Genomic DNA, 18988 nt, shown 5'->3' on the forward strand with positions numbered 1-18988 from the left:
TTAAAGTAAAAGCATTTCAAATACCGAAGGGGTGTCCAATTTTAAAAAATGGAATGGTTTGATGGGGGTAAATTGGAGTGGCCGGGCTCAAAGATAGGGCATAGGCACAGACTACCAAAATGGGGGGCGTACTTCCCAAATATGGCCTTTTAGCCCCAAAACACCAGCCAAACCCATGCATGGGTGGTAATCACTGTAATCAAAAGATGTTGCTGAACACACATTGGAGTGCTGTTTGATAGCGACGTATACCTGGAGCTATACATTTATACCTGAATTTGTGTGAGGAAGAAAAAAAAACATAAAACTACGACAAACTTTGGCAAAGGGTGGTAGTAGAATTAGTGCATGGAAAGGGTTAAAATACCAGCATTTGAAATAACTTGAGGTGTCTAGTTTTCCAAATGGTTTGATGGGGTAAATTGCATTATAACTTGTGTGGGTACACTAAATGAGTGAGGAGAAAATTACATCCAAACACGACCACCACAAAAGTGTTAAAACAACCTCGGTCCCAAAGGGTACAAAAAGTATAAAAACGGCCTGGGGTCCTTAAGGGGTTGAAAAAGTAGTAACATTGTAAATCAGAATTTCATTTTTTTATATTAAGTTTGCCCTACCAACAATAGAGAATTGGAAAGTATGGTTTGGTGTTCTAATGATTACATTTTTACTATTACAAGAAAAGCACGTTTTTTAAAGATTTAGAACAGTATTTGGGATTATCAAGTAGCAGTAAAACCCGTCAACACAACTGTGAGAATGATTTTTTTTAGTCAAAAAGCATTTACAGTCTTATTGATAATGTTGATGTTACAAATAAACTACCCTACATACCTTGCAAACCAAGAAAAACAACAGTTCCACTATAAAATTCTGTGAACTAAACTCACCAGCGTTTTACCTCAATCATCAATGCATAGATCATCTAGAGTCTGTACAGCATGGACTATGTCTGCTCAGTAAAATATATCGACTCCATTTTATAAAAATTCACATAAACTTACAGACCATACTAACACCAAGATGAAAAGTAACACACACAGTGTGATACTGCAAGCAACATCTGCAGTATGTGTGAACCCTGACAATGCAAACTGGAAACAAAAACGACCATGGAAATTCTCATGGAATGAGGGCTAAGCTACCAAACACCAAAACAGACAGGGATAAAAACCACATCTGTAAAACCTGATTAATAGTAGACATTTTAACCTCAACATATAGCACTGGAGAGCCTTTATTTTAATATAAAGGCTCTGATTTTCTTAACGGACTGACTGCATGCAGCATTTGGATACAATTCTAGTAGTTCTAGTTTTGAATTAAGAATAGACGTGCAGAGAAGTGAGCCCTCAAGAAGCATTCTTTTTCATCTTAATTAACATTCCCCCTTTTTTTTTGTTCACATTTATTAACCCCCCCACACACCCATTTGTAGGTGTCATGATACAGTTTTACAGTGGGTAGAAGCTTGGCAGCCTGCCCCCTCTGTCAGTATGGTTGCTTGCTGTGTCCTTAACGCGCTGAAGGATTCTCATTGTGGGAAGCGAGAATCCAACAGTTCATATGGACGCTACCAGAGTGGGTACTGTCAGAAAGAACGGGAAGGCTGCAAGAAGTGATCTGTGTTAAAATTAGAAATGCAGGATTCTTTTTACTTTTGCTGTACTAGGTTTGATGATGTATTTCCATGGTGCAAAGACAGATCCAAAATTGCTTAGCATTTGATGTGGCAGGTTTCCTTGTTTGACACTGATAACATCATAAAGAAAGATCTTCGCATACTATTTATTCAACATTGTAACGTATATTGCATAGAACCTGTACTTACGCCACTGTAATGCAAGCTTCTCGCACCACTTGGGAACGAAGGTCCTTTACAGAAAGTTTGAAGCTGCCATCCAGTAAACGCAAATGTTGGAAGAAACAGTCATATTCCGCTGCTCCAGCAACAAGCAATGATCTAACCTTCTTAAGCTGCAAGGTATCATAACATTGAAATACATTACCAACTGGTTCAGTTAAGAACTGTGACCTTCTATGGAAGAGAATACCAGTGATATTATTGCTTCTACAATATACCGTATTTGCTCGATTGTAAGAAAAATACTCCTTGTCTAATAATCTGGGTCGTTTTATAATCAGGCCTCAAATAGGTCTGACTATGAGACTAAGATCCAGATACCCCGCAGTGATGCAGGGGACCTGGATCCTCCTGTGTTACCCCCCCAATTGCGATTGCGGCATTGAAGGGGTTAACGCTGCCCTGTCGCTCTCATGGAGCGATCAGGCAGCAGGGGGATGTTGTGCCAATCAACACTCACCCCCCTTCCCTGAAGCTGCCTGTGGCAGCTGAAAACGCTATTGCAGGTTTTCCTGCAATCGCGGTTTCAGCCTACAGGATCACTCCGTGGGAGTGATCTCAGGCTCGGGGGCAGGCTCTGAGTGGCTGTGCTGTCTGCCCAGACTCCTGGGCGGACAGCAGCAGCGCCCCCGCGTGGTGACGCGGGGGCATTTTTTTGTGGATGTAAGATGCTGACAAACTCCTAGGCGCCAGGACAAAATTCTGAGTCGCCATGGCGACCTGGCACCTGGGATTTGTCGAGCCCTGATTTAGAGGGTTAAAAGGCATATCATGGGGCACAGAGGCATATATGGGGTGTAAGGCATTTCTGGGGCAGTGGCAAGCCTGGGGGCAGATGTGCATAACTGGGGGGCAAGTTGAAAAAAAAAAAGGAAATAAAAACAAAATATTTTTCTCAATCGTAGCTTTTATTAACAAACAATTGTTCACATAGATTACATGAATTAACATTTACTGGTAAAACTTTTTTCCTATAGGGTCGTCTTATATTCAGGCTTTTTCTTTTTTTCATAAATTAATATTCAGATTTTAGGGGGTCATCTTATAATCAGGGTCGTCTTATAATCGAGCAAATACGGTAACCATCGACAGTAATACTCACGTCACTAAAATACCATATCGGCAAGCCTGTTTCTGAATGATAAATGAGGAAAAGCAGATGCAAATAGCTTACCGCACTGGCTCGCTGATCCCAGTCATGTTTGTCATCAGACAGAATTTCTCTTATTTTATTGAATGTTTCTTCAAGTTCTCGACTGGAGTAAATCTTTTAAAAGAAAGAAAAAATTTTGGCCTTCACGGAAGGACTCATTTAACTTAATTGAAGTTAACAGTGGTTTAAAAATGCATTGAGTTCATATAATCATAGCTACAGAAGTCTACAATAAAGTCGAAAGAAAATTACTACTACAACTATTAAGTGATTCAAAGGGGAGGGGTGAGTACTAGCGAAATATAAAAATATGTTATATGTGCATTACAGAAAACAAAAAGCTGATCTAGAAAATTCTAAATCCCCATAAAGTGGTATGGTCTAATCATTTGAAACATCATAGATATTGCTATGGCAATAAGAAAACTTTTAAAGAGCTATTTAAAAAATTTATGGTACAGGACGTAATTGAACAACCTGAATGATTCACTCAAGGACGCAGGGTGTATCTTTTACGTCCTGGAATATTTTTGAAAGGCATGGAGAGCTCACTGCTGATGCACAAAAGAATAAGAGACTACATGTCAGCCTCATCTTCCCATTTTCAGCAGGTGCCAGCATTACAGGTTCTGAGCCATCACACAGATAGGGTTTGAATGTCCCAACAGCCCGTGTAGTAGGGACTTCATGTCTGTGATGGCTGCCCTGCTCTATTCTGTGATCAATGGGCAAGGAATAAACAATGACACAAAGTAAGCAAAGTTTTCAAAAATATTACTTAAATCGAAACCTAAAAATTAAATTTACCATTTCAGTATCAGTTTTGAATAGGATACATGACTGAGAAAGGTGGACTTAAAGGAACTAACCACGTATCCCATAAATGGTGGCACAATGACATGGGTGTAGGTTATAAGCAATGTTCCATCTAATTTTTCTTAGTTGGCGTGCGCAGAAAATTTCTCTTGTGCAAAAAGTTTCACAGAGCAAAAATGTGGTGCGCACAATATCCGCGCCGCATAAAGTTTCAAAAAATGTTTTATTTTTTCTTTTTTTGGGAAAAACTGTTGTGCGCACAATTTCTGGACATGTGCGCTCTCTAAAAAAGCTATGTGCGTGCGCATAACTTAGAGGGAACACTGGTTATAAGCCAGAGAAGGAGTCAAGCAACACATCTTCCAGTAATTAATCTGTTAGATGTGTTGTTCCTTCCTCTTTGCACAAGTAACACTACTATCATTAATACCCTAAAAAAAACACCACTAATTACCACTGATATGTCGCCTGGTGGGCCACACTGTAGTGAAGCGTAAAAATATTTCGAGCGTCATAGGAAGCGTGTCAGGGTAAGTTGTTGTTGGACATCTTGCTATTTCCGGTATGAATCCTACACAACTTTGGCATCAATGGCAAACCCACAGCCAGCAGCTAGCGTTAAGGGCGTGGTGAGGCCTCAGCCTTCTCTAAGAGTGTGGCTGGTACCTAGACACAGATAGGGCAGGGACACAGACTGCACCAGCGTATCTTAAAACGTTTTGGGGGTTTGCAAGAGGTATGTCAAAGCAGCAGTCAAATGAATTGACAACTGCTGGGACAGCTCACCACCTGCCCCGTTGCACCGCCTTCAGCAGGACCATAGTGCCTCCCTTTACTGGTCATGTGCATCAATGTTGAAGGACAAGCTTTCCAAGGCAGCTGGACAGACCATCCACTTCACTTTCGAAATACAGAGCGTTACTGATGGCACACTGGTGACTGACAATACCACTTTAGCCGTTATAAGCACACAGAGTGACAGAAAGGGCGGTACTGCAGAACTCGGGAAGAAAGGCAGCGGGGTTAAAGATCCTTTTATATTCTACGTTGAGATTATGGATGCGCAGTACACAAGCTCACATTTTGGCAGCTTTTAGGATGCTAGTGGAGTCAGGGCCGGATTAACGTAGGGACTGATGGAGCTACAGCTCCAGGCCCCTACCTGAAAAATGGTTCAGTCAGGGCCAGACTGACTGGGCCTATGCCTGGCCAACATGGGCCAGCAGGCCAACATTCAAAGCTGCCGCCCGGTCGCGAAGTTCAAAGCAGCCGTCGTGTGGCTGTAACACAGCCTTCCACCAGCCGCTTTAATGTTCAAAGCATCCGCTGGCCGCCTTATGAACTTCATGGCCGGGCTTTGAAGACGTGATGTTCGAGGAGGCGGGGCTCACAGAAGAGTTCCTCGTGACAAGGAGAGGATCTTCACGTCGGAAGAGCAGGAAAAAAGAAAAAACCCAAAATGTAAGTATTACCACAAAAATAGGGGACCCGTATTCAAGAAAGAGGGTTGGCTGGATTTTGGCAATACAAAATCAATATCAACAGTGGGGTGTGTAACCACACTTTTATTAAAAGTAAGTAACACTCAACAAATATTTACATATATACATATATAATTGCTAACAGCACTCACACTCCTATCATGCCCAGGCAGCCAGTACATGCTGGGCATAATAGGATTGTGATAGCTGTTATATAATATTTATATATATATATATATATATATATATATATATATATATATATATATATATATCAAATAACAGATGGAATAAGTATCTTGTGATAATAGAATTTTGGAATGACAAGCTTTCGGGAGCTCTTCCCCCTTTCTCAAGTCTAAAACATTTCATTGAGAAAGGGAGAAGAGCCCCCGAAAGCTTGTCATTCCAAAATACTGTTTGTCCAATAAAAAAGTTTTATCACAAGATACTTATTCCATCTGTTATTTGATATTGACACCACTGGACTAATACGGGTACAACCTCTACTATATATATATAAATATTGTTTGGGGGTTTTTTGTCTAATTTGGTGAGCTACTTTTAATAAAAGTGTTTTGTTTTTGTTTTTAAAGGTTGAGGGGGTTATTTTTGGTTTCGGCCAAGCGAACGTTGAATTTTCAGTTTTGGTCCAGAATTTTCATTTCGTTGAATTCCTCCTATATACTAAGCCAGACACTGAAGTGATAGGCCTACACAACATCAATGTTTGGCTTAACATATAGTGATAGGGATTATGCTGTACCCCTATCAATTTGTGCCCATGTATATAGTGACAGGTGTTATGCTGTACCCCTGTCAATGTTTGCCTCAGTATATAATGATAACAGTTATGTTGTACCACCATCAATGACAAAGCAGTGTAGAAAATATATTTTTTATCCTTCATTGTGACAGAGCCTGACGTGATGCGTGTGTTTGGTGTTGGTGTGGCAGAGCCTGTACCGGTGTGTGTGTGTTTGGGTGTCAATGTGGCAGAGCCTGTCCTGGTGTTTTTGTGTTGGTGTGGCAGAGCCTGACCTGATGTGTGTGTTTGGTGTTGGTGTGGCAGAGACTGTACCGTTGTGTGTGTGTTTGGGCATCTGTGTGGCAGAGCCTGTCCTGGTGTGTGTTTGGCCATCTGTTTCCTGGCACTTTACTAACTGTAGGAATAAGTAGAACTATTTAATTTTTACTTATCCAGAGAAAAAATGCACTCCTGAATTTGTAGTCACTCCAGAGGACAATACTTTCTAGGCATAGAAATCAGAGAAAAAGAAAGGTATTGTGTTATTTACTCTATTTCAATCTGCATATTTTATTAAAAAGGATTGGCGACACAAATTTGTGGCTTCAGGTGTATCATGACCTTTTTTAGTGTATGGATGTACTCCCAATTCTATCTCATACATCTGCCGAGCTCTGATGTCATCTTTATCCAGTACACATGGATGCCAAGGAGTTAAGATTCTGTCCATTCCCAGGTACTTATTTGGGCTTTTAACACTTTTTGGTTCCTGGGATTTTAATAATGTGGTATTCTGTTTTCGTAAAGGAACAATTTAATATAGTTTTAAAAAGAATGATTTATAGCTATTTGGATGGTAAATAGTGTGGCTTAGATGGTGTGGCATGTGGGCACAAGCGCTCGACCACACGATACAATACATGAGGCTGGTGTCCAAATATTTCTAGGGCTGCTTTGCATTCCCAGTCCGGCCTTGCCGCCATTGCCGTCTTTAACGCAGGGCAAAAAGGACAGCTGCTCCTTGAGGAGCCGAGGAGTTAAGATTCTGTCTGTCCTGCCCATTTTATTTATTTCCATAAAAAGGCCCACCAAAAACCTCAGCACCAGGCCCATGATGCTCTTAACCCGGCCCTGAGTGGAGTAGATTTGGCCACAGGCAGAGACAGCAGTAGAAATTAAGACTGGTAGGGCAGCAAACATGGTGAAAACAGAAATGTGGACCTTGTGGGTTTGCATTGCATAACACATTCTACACCAGGAAGAAAGGGCAGTGTAGACTGTGAAAACTGAAAGGGCCTTAAGATTGCTGGACACTTCCTCAGGAATGTGAAGGCAAGCCAGCAGCTGGGGGGAGCATGAGAAGGTGGGTGTATCCCAGCACGGTCTACATAAGAATGTAATCATCTGCTGGAACTACACCCTGGACATAAGGGAGTGGATCCTAGAACAGAAGCGGGCTGTTCACATGTCCTCCGAGCAGAACAATGGGGTCTCCAGACTATTGGACAGAGGCTAGGCGAAAAAGATGCAGTTAGAAATGGAAATTTCCAGCATCACTGGCAGAAGCACCAACCACATATCCAACTGCCAATCCATGTTGCAGCCAACATGGATGGCAATAAACAATATAGTGTAGTTTAAGCACAAATCATCCGATTATTTTGTTTTATTAAAAAAAATTATACAAATGTCTCTCTTCTTGCCTTTTTTTTTTAATGATGTTGCCTTTATTGGAGATAAGGCATTTTATAGTGGGGGGGGGGCGGCACTTGTGTTGTCACAGCCCCTGATTTCCAGATTCCAGCAGGAATCAGGGCTTCCATCTCATATTAGATCAGCTGGAAGCATGTTGCTACTTTCCAGGTGGCAGCACATGTTACTATGGCAGCAAGCATCCACTTTGCTTACTTTAACAGTAAATGAGAGTTCTGTCTTTAACCCTTTGTGACAGAAGGGTCCCCCCCTAAGTGAAAGATGCTTTTTTGCCACTTCTAGCAAACCTTTGTTCAACCATGATTCCCATTTTCAATGTTTCTTTCCCATCAATTATATATTTTGCTTTTGCAAGTACAGCTAGGGCTTTCTGTTTATACCACTTTTTTTGTATAGACTTTCATTTAGTGCGTCAAACAGCCATTAAAGTCCCCATGGATCTCTCTTGGACACAGTTTCTCTCTTTTCACTTTGATTCCTACTGCTGCTGATCACAGTTATATGCAAGAAGGGCTCCATTGCTATCTCAGTACCTATGATCAGCCAGGAGTAGTAGCTCATCCAAGGTTTTAGGATGGTCTGAATAGACCCTCTGGCAACCTATTCATTTGCAATGTTGCTTCCTGCGGTATCAGGACTGACAACGCCGGCAGAGAACGCCCAAGCTTTCTACCGATGCTAGCTCCAGCTCACAGAGGAGACTCCAAGCCGTTTAATAACACCCTGATCTCGTGTGGTGCAAAAATCATAGGACGTACTATTATGCTGAAGAAGGCCTACTACACTACGCACTTATGCTTGGCTGAGCATACGAAGGCTGAGAGCTTCCTTCGTAATTTTCGTAGTATACCCTTTGCAAATGCATTGCAAGACTGCAGAATCCTCCCATATGCATTTGACACTTTCCTCACTATTTGAAGTATATGAGAGGTGTTTACTCAACTTGTTATGCAACTTCTCTTGAAGGCAAGGTAATTTATTATTTTATTTTTAACTTGAAAATAGAAATTCATAGAGACTTACAAACAGGACAAAAGAGATACCTGCACAGTAGGAACATCTGTAAAGGCCTTAATAAAATCTTCTTCATCAACAGCTCCAACACCTCCTTCCTTCATCATACCTACAAAATAAACAAATAAGGAAACCATTGGTGTCCATATGTCTGTAAGATATTCCATATGATTGTAAATATGAGCCAAGCATTGAAGTCATATGCTCTAAAAGCACTTTCCCCAATTGGATAAGTTAAGGATTAAACTCTACTACCAACCATCAGGCACAATAGCACGCAAGCTTGGTAAACAGGATATTGGATCATTCAAAGTGCTTACAAAGGCTTACAACTCCTGTGGTGTTTGCCATATAAAAGCTCAGAAGGGAATTACACAGCAGGGATTGAAAGACCAAATAAAATAGTAATGTAAGACAATTTAAACATGGCTGTTATGGTTGCTCCTTAAAGAACAGCTTTTTTGCAGTCTAATAGCTTGAAGCATGTTTGACTAAAATAAACAGAGCATTTTCTACCAGTAGCTTGCATCGAAGTTGAGTATTATCATGATCGCACATTAACCATCTAAACAAATAGACTTCCCTGTGCATTCATTGAACCTGAATGGGTCATACAGCTCTTCAGAGCACAAGAAGGTTGAGATTTACTGCAAGCCTGCGATAACTTCATAAGTAAAACCTAGATAAACGGTTTTCCTTCTCTGTAAACAAAGGTGTCTAAGGTGTGATCTTATCAAATGTAATCCAGGATCAGGTAATAAGTCATGGAAACTCAGACAGCAACCTTGCTGGCAGAAGTAAAAAAAAGAAAATACCCTTCCACGCCTAAATGGTATTTAGTTGCCCAGTTTAACCCCTTAATGACATTTTCCGGTTCTGGTACGTCATGCACTAACATCAGGTTAGTGACAATTGACGCGCCAGGACCGTCATGACTTTATGCATCCAAACGTTATTGCTGTAATGCCTCGACCTCGAGGCATTCAGCAACGCCACGATCGGCACCCGGGGGGCATCAACATCCGCCATACATTTAAACGTTTTAAACGCGTTTAGGAGGCGATCAACGATCACCTCTTAAACTTCAATGGTGTCGCAGGAACGCCTCGATCAGGAGACATTCACCGACACCAAATACTTACCCCACTGCAAGTGATCGTCGCAATCCGCAAGATGGCGGCCGCCCTGTAAAAAAAAAGTTGAACAAGTTCACTAGACGGTCTCCAGACCCTCTAGAGAACTCTGGCTCCACTTGCAGGTGGAATACAGGTACTGCATTCAACCATGCAAGTCAATGGAGCCCAGCTTTCTAATCACAGTGTGATTAGTAAAAATAAATTAAAAAATAAAACAACAATTAGAAAAAAAGTAAAAAAAAAAACAAACAAAAAAAAAAACAACAGTAAAATGTAAAAATAATTTCCCACTGATGTCACTACCAGGGGAACCTTCAAGTTGAAAAAAAATGTTAAAAAAAAATGTAAAAAAGGCAAAAACAAAAAAAATAAATATATATATATATATATATATATATATATATATTATATATATTTTTTTTGTGAGCAAGTCCTAAAATTGGCACATTAGCTTAAAACAATTCTCGCATGGAAAGAGTTAAAATACTGGCATATTAAACGCCCATGGGGTGTCTACTTTAAAAAAATTTATGATTTGATGGGGTAAATTGAATTGGCCGGGTTCAACAATGTCCCAATTAACACGGGGGGGAAGGATGGCCACACATCTAATTTCCAATTAGAAAAATTAACACGTCCCAAATTTGGCCTTTTAGTTCCCCCCAAAAATGACAAACCCATGCATGTGGGGTATCACTGTACTCAGGAGATGTTGCTGAACACATATTGGGGTGTCGTGTGACAGCGGCATATACCAGGAGCTGTTAATTCATACATAAAGTAGGTGTTTGGGGGAAAAATACACACAAAATAATACTACTGCAAACTTTGAAAAAATGCTGGTGGTAAAATGTGTGCATGCAAAGAGTTAAAATACCAGCACTTAAAATACCCTGGGGCGTCTAGTTTTCAAAAATATATGGTTTATTGGGCACACTGAAATGGCCCGGCTCAAAGTTGTACCAAATAGGGCATGGGCAGTGGATCCCCAAATGCCAAAGTTCAACATTGAAAAATGTGCATGCCCCAAATGTGGCCCTTTTTCCCCCCACAAACAGCCAGGCAAAATCATTCATGTGAGGTTTTGCTGTACTCGGGAGATGTTGCTGAACACATATTGGGGTGTTTTATGACAGTGACATATACCAGAACCTGTTTATTCATACCTGAAGTAAAATGCGTGTGAAAAAACAAATGCAAAAAAATGACTACCACAAAGCTTGACAAAGACTGGTGGCAGATATGGTGCATGGAAAGAGTTAAAATACTAGCATTTGAAATACCCTGGGGTTTCTAGTATATAGACGTATATTATATAAAAATATATGATTTGATGGGGAAAATTGCATTGGTCGGCTTCAAAGATACCCGAAATGGCACACGGGAAGAATTACCAGATTTAGAAAAAATGGCTTTTAAATAGCAAAACGCTACCTGTACTTATTGCTCCATAACGTGTAGAAAAAAGCAAAAAAACTAAAACATTGGGTATTTCTAAACTCAGGACGAATAGTAGAATTTTTCATTTTTCACCATATTTTATACTTTTTTTAATAGTAACTAATATGATACAATCAAAACAATGTCATCTAAAGAAAGCCCTTCTTGTCCTGAAAAAAAACAATATATAACTTGTGTGGGTTCAGTAAACGGGAAAGAAGAAAATTACAGCTAAACACGAGCAGCGCAGAAATGTTAAAACGGCCATTGTCACGAAGGGTAAAAAAAAATAAAATCAGCCTTTGTCACGAAGGGGTTAAACACTTATAAACATATAGGACTCTATGATTCGTTCAAGCTCAAACTTCAAAATATTTGGAAACGCGCATACTGAGTGAAGAACAAATGTACAAAATGTGTTCCGTAATTCATGAATAACCAGGGAAAAATTAACACCAAAGGGGAAATTGCTGATACAAATTTCAAAATTTTATAGTATTTTTTGCAAAACCAAGAAAAGAAAAGGCGAGGTGCAGCAAAGATGACAATTTTGGCACAACTTTTGGTAGTCTCCCAGATACAGTAGAAATGAAAAGAAAAATGTTCATATAGAACATGTCACTAGGCCCTGAAACTATGTTAGAATAAAGAAAACTGAAGCCACCACCTACAACTATTCTATGAGTTTAATAAACAAAACAGTAGCGCATTCCTATAACCCAGTCATTTAACCCCTTCAGGACCGGGATGTACCTGGTACTTCCTGGTCATAGGTCACCGGTAGACTGGGACGTACCAGGTACGTCATCCCCAAAAACCGCCCCCACATCGCCACAACCGTGGTGATCGCAGGGGCGCTGCTGCTGCTGTTTGCCCAGGAGTCTGGGCAGATCAGCACAGCAGCCTGGGCAGACCAGCACAGCAGCCTGGGCAGACCAGCACAGCAGTCTGGGCAGACCAGCACAGCAGTCTGGGCAGACCAGCACAGCAGTCTGGGCAGACCAGCACAGCAGTCTGGGCAGACCAGCACAGCAGTCTGGGCAGACCAGCACAGCCACTCTAAGTCCGCCCCCAAGCCTACAATCACTCCCACGGAGTGATTCGGTAGGCTGAAACCAGGCAGCTTCAGGTAAGGGGGTGGTGTGTTGATTGGGTCCCCACACCCCCCTGCTGCCTGATCGCTGCATGAGAGCGTCAGTCCAGTGTTAACCCCTTCAATGCCGCGATCGCGGCATTGAAGGGGTTAATTCCCGTTTTGTATGGGGCTCTGCTGCTGGTGGTCTGTCTGGAAGTCCAGGCAGACCAGCAACAGCAAAAAACGAGCCCCCACAAGCCCTTTGATCAGTCCTGTAATAATTTTTTTTTATAACAATAAAAAAAAAAATGTAGAAAAAAAAAAATAAAAAAAATAAAAATACAAATAAAAACAGCACTGACCTGAAAGTCCAGGGTGCTTCCAGGTCAAATGCTGGGCTGGGATGATGATGATCAGATCACTGGCCAATAGGAGTGATCGGATCATTATGGCAGCCCATGCATGTGAGGCCTTGTTCGAACCGGGGGATGTTGGTGAACAAAATGTGGTGTTTTCTTCCACTGTTGCACATATGCTGTGCAAGAAATAAATTGCAACATTGAAATGTATGCGTTAAAAACGCAATAAAATACATTTTCCATGAAATTTTGGCCATCAATGAAGAAATGGCTGCCTGAAAACTGTCAAAATGACCCTAGTTGAACACCTTGACTTGTCTGCTGTTCATAGATATATACTTTTATGGGGTAATCTACAGTGGGGGGCTTCCAAAATGTCCCAAATAGGATATGGGCCCAGTAAACGAATTACTGAAAACTTGTTCCAGTTATGGCCTCATGGCTTCCTCAAAAAAATGCATGTACCATGCATGTGAGGCCTTGTTGGAATCAGGGGATGTTGATGAATAAAATGTGGTGTTTTCTTCCACTGTTGCACTTACGGTGTGCAAGAAATTCAGTGCAACATTGAAATGTATGCATTAAAAACGCAATAAAATAATTTCCCTGTGAACTTTGGCAGACATCAGTGAAGAAATGGGTGGCTGAAAACTGTCAAAATTACCCTAGTTGAACACCTTGACTTGTCTGCTGTTCATAAATATATACTTTTATGGGGTAATTTACAGTGAGGGGCTTCCAAAATCTCCCAAACGGGATATGGGCCCAGTAAACCAATTTCTGAAAATTCCAAATTTGAAAACTAAAATGCGCATGTTCCAGTTTTGCCCTCATAGCTTCCATGCATGTGAGGCCTTGTTGGAACCGGGGGATGTCGGTGAACACCTTGACTTGTCTGCTGTTCATAAATATATACTTTTATGGGGTAATCTACAGTGGGGGGCTTCCAAAATGTCCCAAATAGGATATGGGCTCAGTAAACGAATTACTGAAAACTTGTTCCAGTTATGGCCTCATGGCTTCCTCAAAAAAATGCATGTACCATGCATGTGAGGCCTTGTTGGAATCAGGGGATGTTGATGAATAAAATGTGGTGTTTTCTTCCACTGTTGCACTTACGGTGTGCAAGAAATTCAGTGCAACATTGAAATGTATGCATTAAAAACGCAATAAAATAATTTCCCTGTGAACTTTGGCAGACATCAGTGAAGAAATGGGTGGCTGAAAACTGTCAAAATTACCCTAGTTGAACACCTTGACTTGTCTGCTGTTCATAAATATATACTTTTATGGGGTAATTTACAGTGAGGGGCTTCCAAAATCTCCCAAACGGGATATGGGCCCAGTAAACCAATTTCTGAAAATTCCAAATTTGAAAACTAAAATGCGCATGTTCCAGTTTTGCCCTCATAGCTTCCATGCATGTGAGGCCTTGTTGGAACCGGGGGATGTCGGTGAACACAATTTGGTGTTTTTTTCTGCAGTTGCACATATTCTATACAAAATATAATATGAAATCTAAAGCAACATTGCAACGTATGCAAAAAAATATAAAAATACCTCAAAATTTGGCCGCAACGGACGATAAAATCCCTGTCAAAATGACCCTAGTTATACACCTTGACTTATCTACTATTCATAAACATATAATTTTGGGGGAATAATCAGTATCTGTGACAACTATTGCAGTTATTAGACTACCATGCCAAATGTGAAAAAAATTAAATTTTAAAAATGTGATGCATGCCTTGCTATATTTGCCCTATACTGGTCAAAATAGATAAATCCTGGCCATGTTGGGTGGTTTCCAAATCAGGACAAGTTAATAAATATATTTTGGTTAATTTTTTCCCATTGGTTCAATGTGCGTACAATTTGTATGTACATAAAACTGTAAGAAAATGAGTTTTTTTCATTCCCCCCCCACTTTTTCCAGTTTATTTCAAACAAAACAATGTACTACCCAGCTTTCAAATGAAAGCCGTACTTGCGCTGAAAAAAACAATATATGATTTGTGTGGGTGCACTAATTGATAAGAGAAATTACAGTTGAAGAAAGACATAGCAAAGACACAAAAACAGCTCTGGTCCTTTAGTGACAGCTTAGTATCAAAATCCCGGTCCTGAAGGGGTTAAAAGATAAGGCAAAGATTCTCAGATGCAGGTCCCAATCCTATCTACAAAATTCCAATATCCAAATCATAAAAACTGAAAATAGCTACTAAAAACATATTTAAAAAAATCTAAATATATGGGAGAAGTACATAAAGCCACATATATCACCTTTACTATAAAGAGCTACCCTCACGGTCACGACTGCTACACCCTACCTCAAGGAGCTAAATACTGACAGTGGATATGTAACTATGCCCACTAACAAGGACCTACACTGCCTACTTAAACTGTAGATTGATCTAATCTCAATCATGTTTCCAGATGTAAGTTTCATCCGTGCGTCCTTTCACGTTCTTGTTAGGATTTTGAGTTTGTGGCCCTAAAAAAAGTTGCCTACGTTTTGAAAACATTCTTTAATTTGGGGTTTATTTGAAATATGAGGACTCAAACTTTGAGGTTTATTCACGCAATGAACGCCAACCCTGTCTCAGTGCCCTTCACCTTGTCATGTGGATGGTCTGTACAGTGCCTTTTCCAATAAGAAATTGTCCAACCATGACGTCCTGTTTCACAGGGGTATAAATATTAGACAACACATAAGCCTAATTCCCTTAGTCAATCATCACAATGGGTAAGACCATGAAATATAACTGATGTGAGGCAAAAGGTTGTCGAGCTTCACAAAATGGGAAGTAGCTATAAGAAAATATCAAAAGCATTGAAAAAGCCATCTTCCACCATTAGGGCAATACTTAAGAAATGTTATGAATCAACCTGGAAGAGGACTTGTGTCTATATTGTCTCAACGCACTGTGAAGAGGGTGGTTCGATTGGCCAAAAAGTATTCAAGGATCACAGCTGGAGAATTGCATAAGTTAGTTGCGTCTTGGGGTCATAAAGTCTCCAAAACTACAATCTGACGTCCACCTACATCACCACAAGTTGTCTGGAAGGATTTCAAGAAAAAAAAGCCTCTACTCTCATCCCAAAACAAACTCAACCGTCTTTGGGTTCTATGGTCAGATGAAACCAATATAGAGCTTTTTGGCAATAAACACCAGAGGTAGGTAGCCATGTGGAAAAGTACCTCATGCCCACAGTTAAATATGGTGGTGGCTCTTTAATGTTTTAGAGCTATTTTTCTGACAGAGGACCTGGGATTTTTTAGTATACATGGCATACGTTGATTTGACTATCAAATATCAACATATATTAAACGAACACCTGACACCTTTGTCAAAAAGCTTAAAATGGGCTGTGGTTGGATCTTCCAGCAAGACAATGATCTAAAACATCCATCAAAATCAACACAAATTGTTTACTGACCACAAAATCAATGTCCTACCATGGCGATCTCAGTCCCCTGACCCATTTCAAACCTACGGGACGAACCGAAGAGGTGAGTCCACCAACGTCGACCTCGATATTTTAAAGATCCAAAGAGATTCCGCATGGAGGAATGGACTCTGATCCCTTGCCATGTATTCTCCAACCTCATCAGGCGTTACAGCAGAAGACTCAGAGCTGTTATCATGGCAAAGGGAGGTAAGCACAAAGTATTGACTAAAAGGGTGCCAATAACTGTGCCACATGTATTTAACATGTAGATATTTTTTTTATATATAAATCTGTGTTGTGATTGCAATTGTTTGATATCCATGAGAGCAGAGTATCTTTGTGTATTTTTTTTTTAAGAGAAGATAAAAGGGTTACAACAAACAGTTTTTCACAGCATTCTTTGATCATATTTATGATATAAGCTTACTCGTTAAACAATACTTATAATGACATTTATTTGCTTACTGCATGGTTTCAGAAGGTGGCTACCACACAGCTTGAAATGTAACAGAAATGCTACAATGGAAGAAATGTGAAATAAAAGAATATTTAGGTAAAGAGAGGCAGAGTTGTGGCTTGTAGGAGGCCAGGGGGGGATTAGGACATAGACGTATACATTTCAAAAGGTAAATACCAACATTTGACCAAAAAAGAAAATCTCCCCAAAGTATTTATTTGGTAAATATACAGAAAACCTGTACATAATTACCAAATATAAGCCGAACCCCCCCCACCCGGCCTTTAATTGGGGTTTAGCGCAATCCGTATTGCCCGACGCCCGGGCAAGCAGCAGGGTTAGTGTTATAAACAAAAATGTGTCTGTATTTTATGAATCTTACTGCAATTATTGAATAACATTTACAGTATGAAATTATATATATATATATATATATATATATATATATATATATATATTAGGGCTGCAACAACTAATCGATAAAATCGATAATCGATAATGAAATTCGTTGCCAATGAATTTCATTATCGATTAGTTGAATCGATTATTATCGATTATAAAATGAGGGTTTTTTCAGAGCAAACGCTCTGAAAAATACCCCTCATTATATAATAGTTTAGTCTGACTCACAGCAGCAGCTCCTACTTACCAGTCCCTCCCTGTAATCACTGTGACAACTGGCCCCGCCCCCTTCCTTCTCCCAGAAGGCCAGAACCACATGGCTGTGACACTCATCTAACTGTAAGTATAAAATTAATATTTGGGCTACTGAAAGTTAGGGGAGGTGGGGGTTAATTTAGGGGCAGTTATAGTTAATGGGGTGTTTAGGGTTAATTCAGGGGCAGTTATGGTTAATGGGGGTGTTTAGGGGCAGCTATGGTTAATGGGGTGTTTAGGGTTAATTTAGGAGCAGCTGTGGTTAATGGGGTGTTTAGGGTTAATTTAGGAGCAGCTGTGGTTAATGGGGTGTTTGGGGTTAATTTGAGGCAGTTGTGGTTAATGGTGTGTTTAGGGTTAATTTAGGGGCTGTTGTGGTTGACAGGGTCTTTAGGGTTAATTTAGGGGATGCTGTGGTTAATGGGGTGTTTAGGGTTAATTTAGGGGCAGTTATGGTTAATGGGGTGTTTAGGGTTAATTTAATGATGAGGATTTAGGGTTAATTTAATAAAGTTAACTTAAGGTGCAGTTAGAGGTAAGGGGGGCAGACTAAGGGGAATCTAAATCCAGGGGGCAGTGAAGATTAACCCAGTACTTATTTATAAAAGTATGGTGTCAGTGTGCTGTGAACGGGTCTGTGACTCTGAGGGGACTATGAGATATCGGGGGGGTATAAGGCATATCTGGGGAGGACGGAGTGACATATCTGGGGGTATAAGGCATATACATTATATAAGGCATATGTGGGGAGGGCAGCGTGGCATGTCTGGGAGGCAGCGTGGCATGTCTGGGGAGGATGGAGTGGTGTATCAGGGGGTATAAGGCGTATCAGGGGGTATAAGGCGTATCAGGCACAGTGGCATATGTGGGAGGCAGCGTGGAGTGGCATATGTGGGAGGCAGCGTGGAGTGGCATATGTGGGAGGCAGCGTGGAGTGGCATATGTGGGAGGCAGCGTGGAGTGGTATATGTGGGAGGCAGCGTGGAGTGGCATATGTGGGAGGCAGCGTGGAGTGGTATATGTGGGAGGCAGCGTGGAGTGGCATACGTGGGAGGCAGCGTGGCATGTCTGGGAGGCAGCGTGGAGTGGCATATGTGGGAGGCAGCGTGGCATGTCTGGGAGGCAGTGTGGCAAGCCTGGGCTCAAATGTGCATAAATTGGGGGGGCTGGTTGGGAAATAAAGACAAGAAATGCATTTTATCAGTTTTTTTTATTCTGCTGTTTGCATTTAACATCGTTTATTAAATTATTTTAAATAAATGAAAAATTGACATTCATTTTTTTATCCTATTAATCGACAAAATAATCGGCCAACTAATCGATTATGAAAATAATCGTTAGTTGCAGCCCTAATATATATATATATATATATATATATATATATATATATATATACATATATATACACACACACTGTTATGCTATAACCACTAACTATTGAGTGTAAAGTCAGAGTCCACACTCCTTGTTTTCTGCAATTAACAATATTTATTAAGAGAGGCTAAACAAACTAACAATACATATACAAATTACTATAAGTTAGTATATGCTGTTACCAAACTATCTATTCATTGATTGAATGGAAATAACAAAGAAACCGCAGGATAAGCCTGTAAACA

At 40.4% G+C, this 18988-nt stretch overlaps 1 protein-coding gene across 35 annotated transcripts in view; it reads right to left on the bottom strand.

Moving 5' to 3' along the window:
• The window catches only part of CLASP2 (cytoplasmic linker associated protein 2), a 157667-nt gene that overhangs the window by 77942 nt on the left and 60737 nt on the right, over window positions 1-18988 (bottom strand). For all 35 annotated transcript variants that reach the window (XM_053467366.1, XM_053467361.1, XM_053467351.1 and 32 more), the window contains 3 exons: window positions 8822-8901; window positions 3042-3134; window positions 1835-1980 (listed from right to left, as the gene is read on the bottom strand). In XM_053467366.1, the coding sequence (XP_053323341.1) occupies window positions 1835-1980; window positions 3042-3134; window positions 8822-8901 (319 nt within the window). The remainder of the gene's footprint in view (window positions 1-1834; window positions 1981-3041; window positions 3135-8821; window positions 8902-18988) is intronic.

The sequence above is a fragment of the Spea bombifrons genome, chromosome 5 (assembly GCF_027358695.1).
Source record: "Spea bombifrons isolate aSpeBom1 chromosome 5, aSpeBom1.2.pri, whole genome shotgun sequence".
NCBI classification, from domain to species: Eukaryota; Metazoa; Chordata; class Amphibia; order Anura; family Pelobatidae; genus Spea; species Spea bombifrons.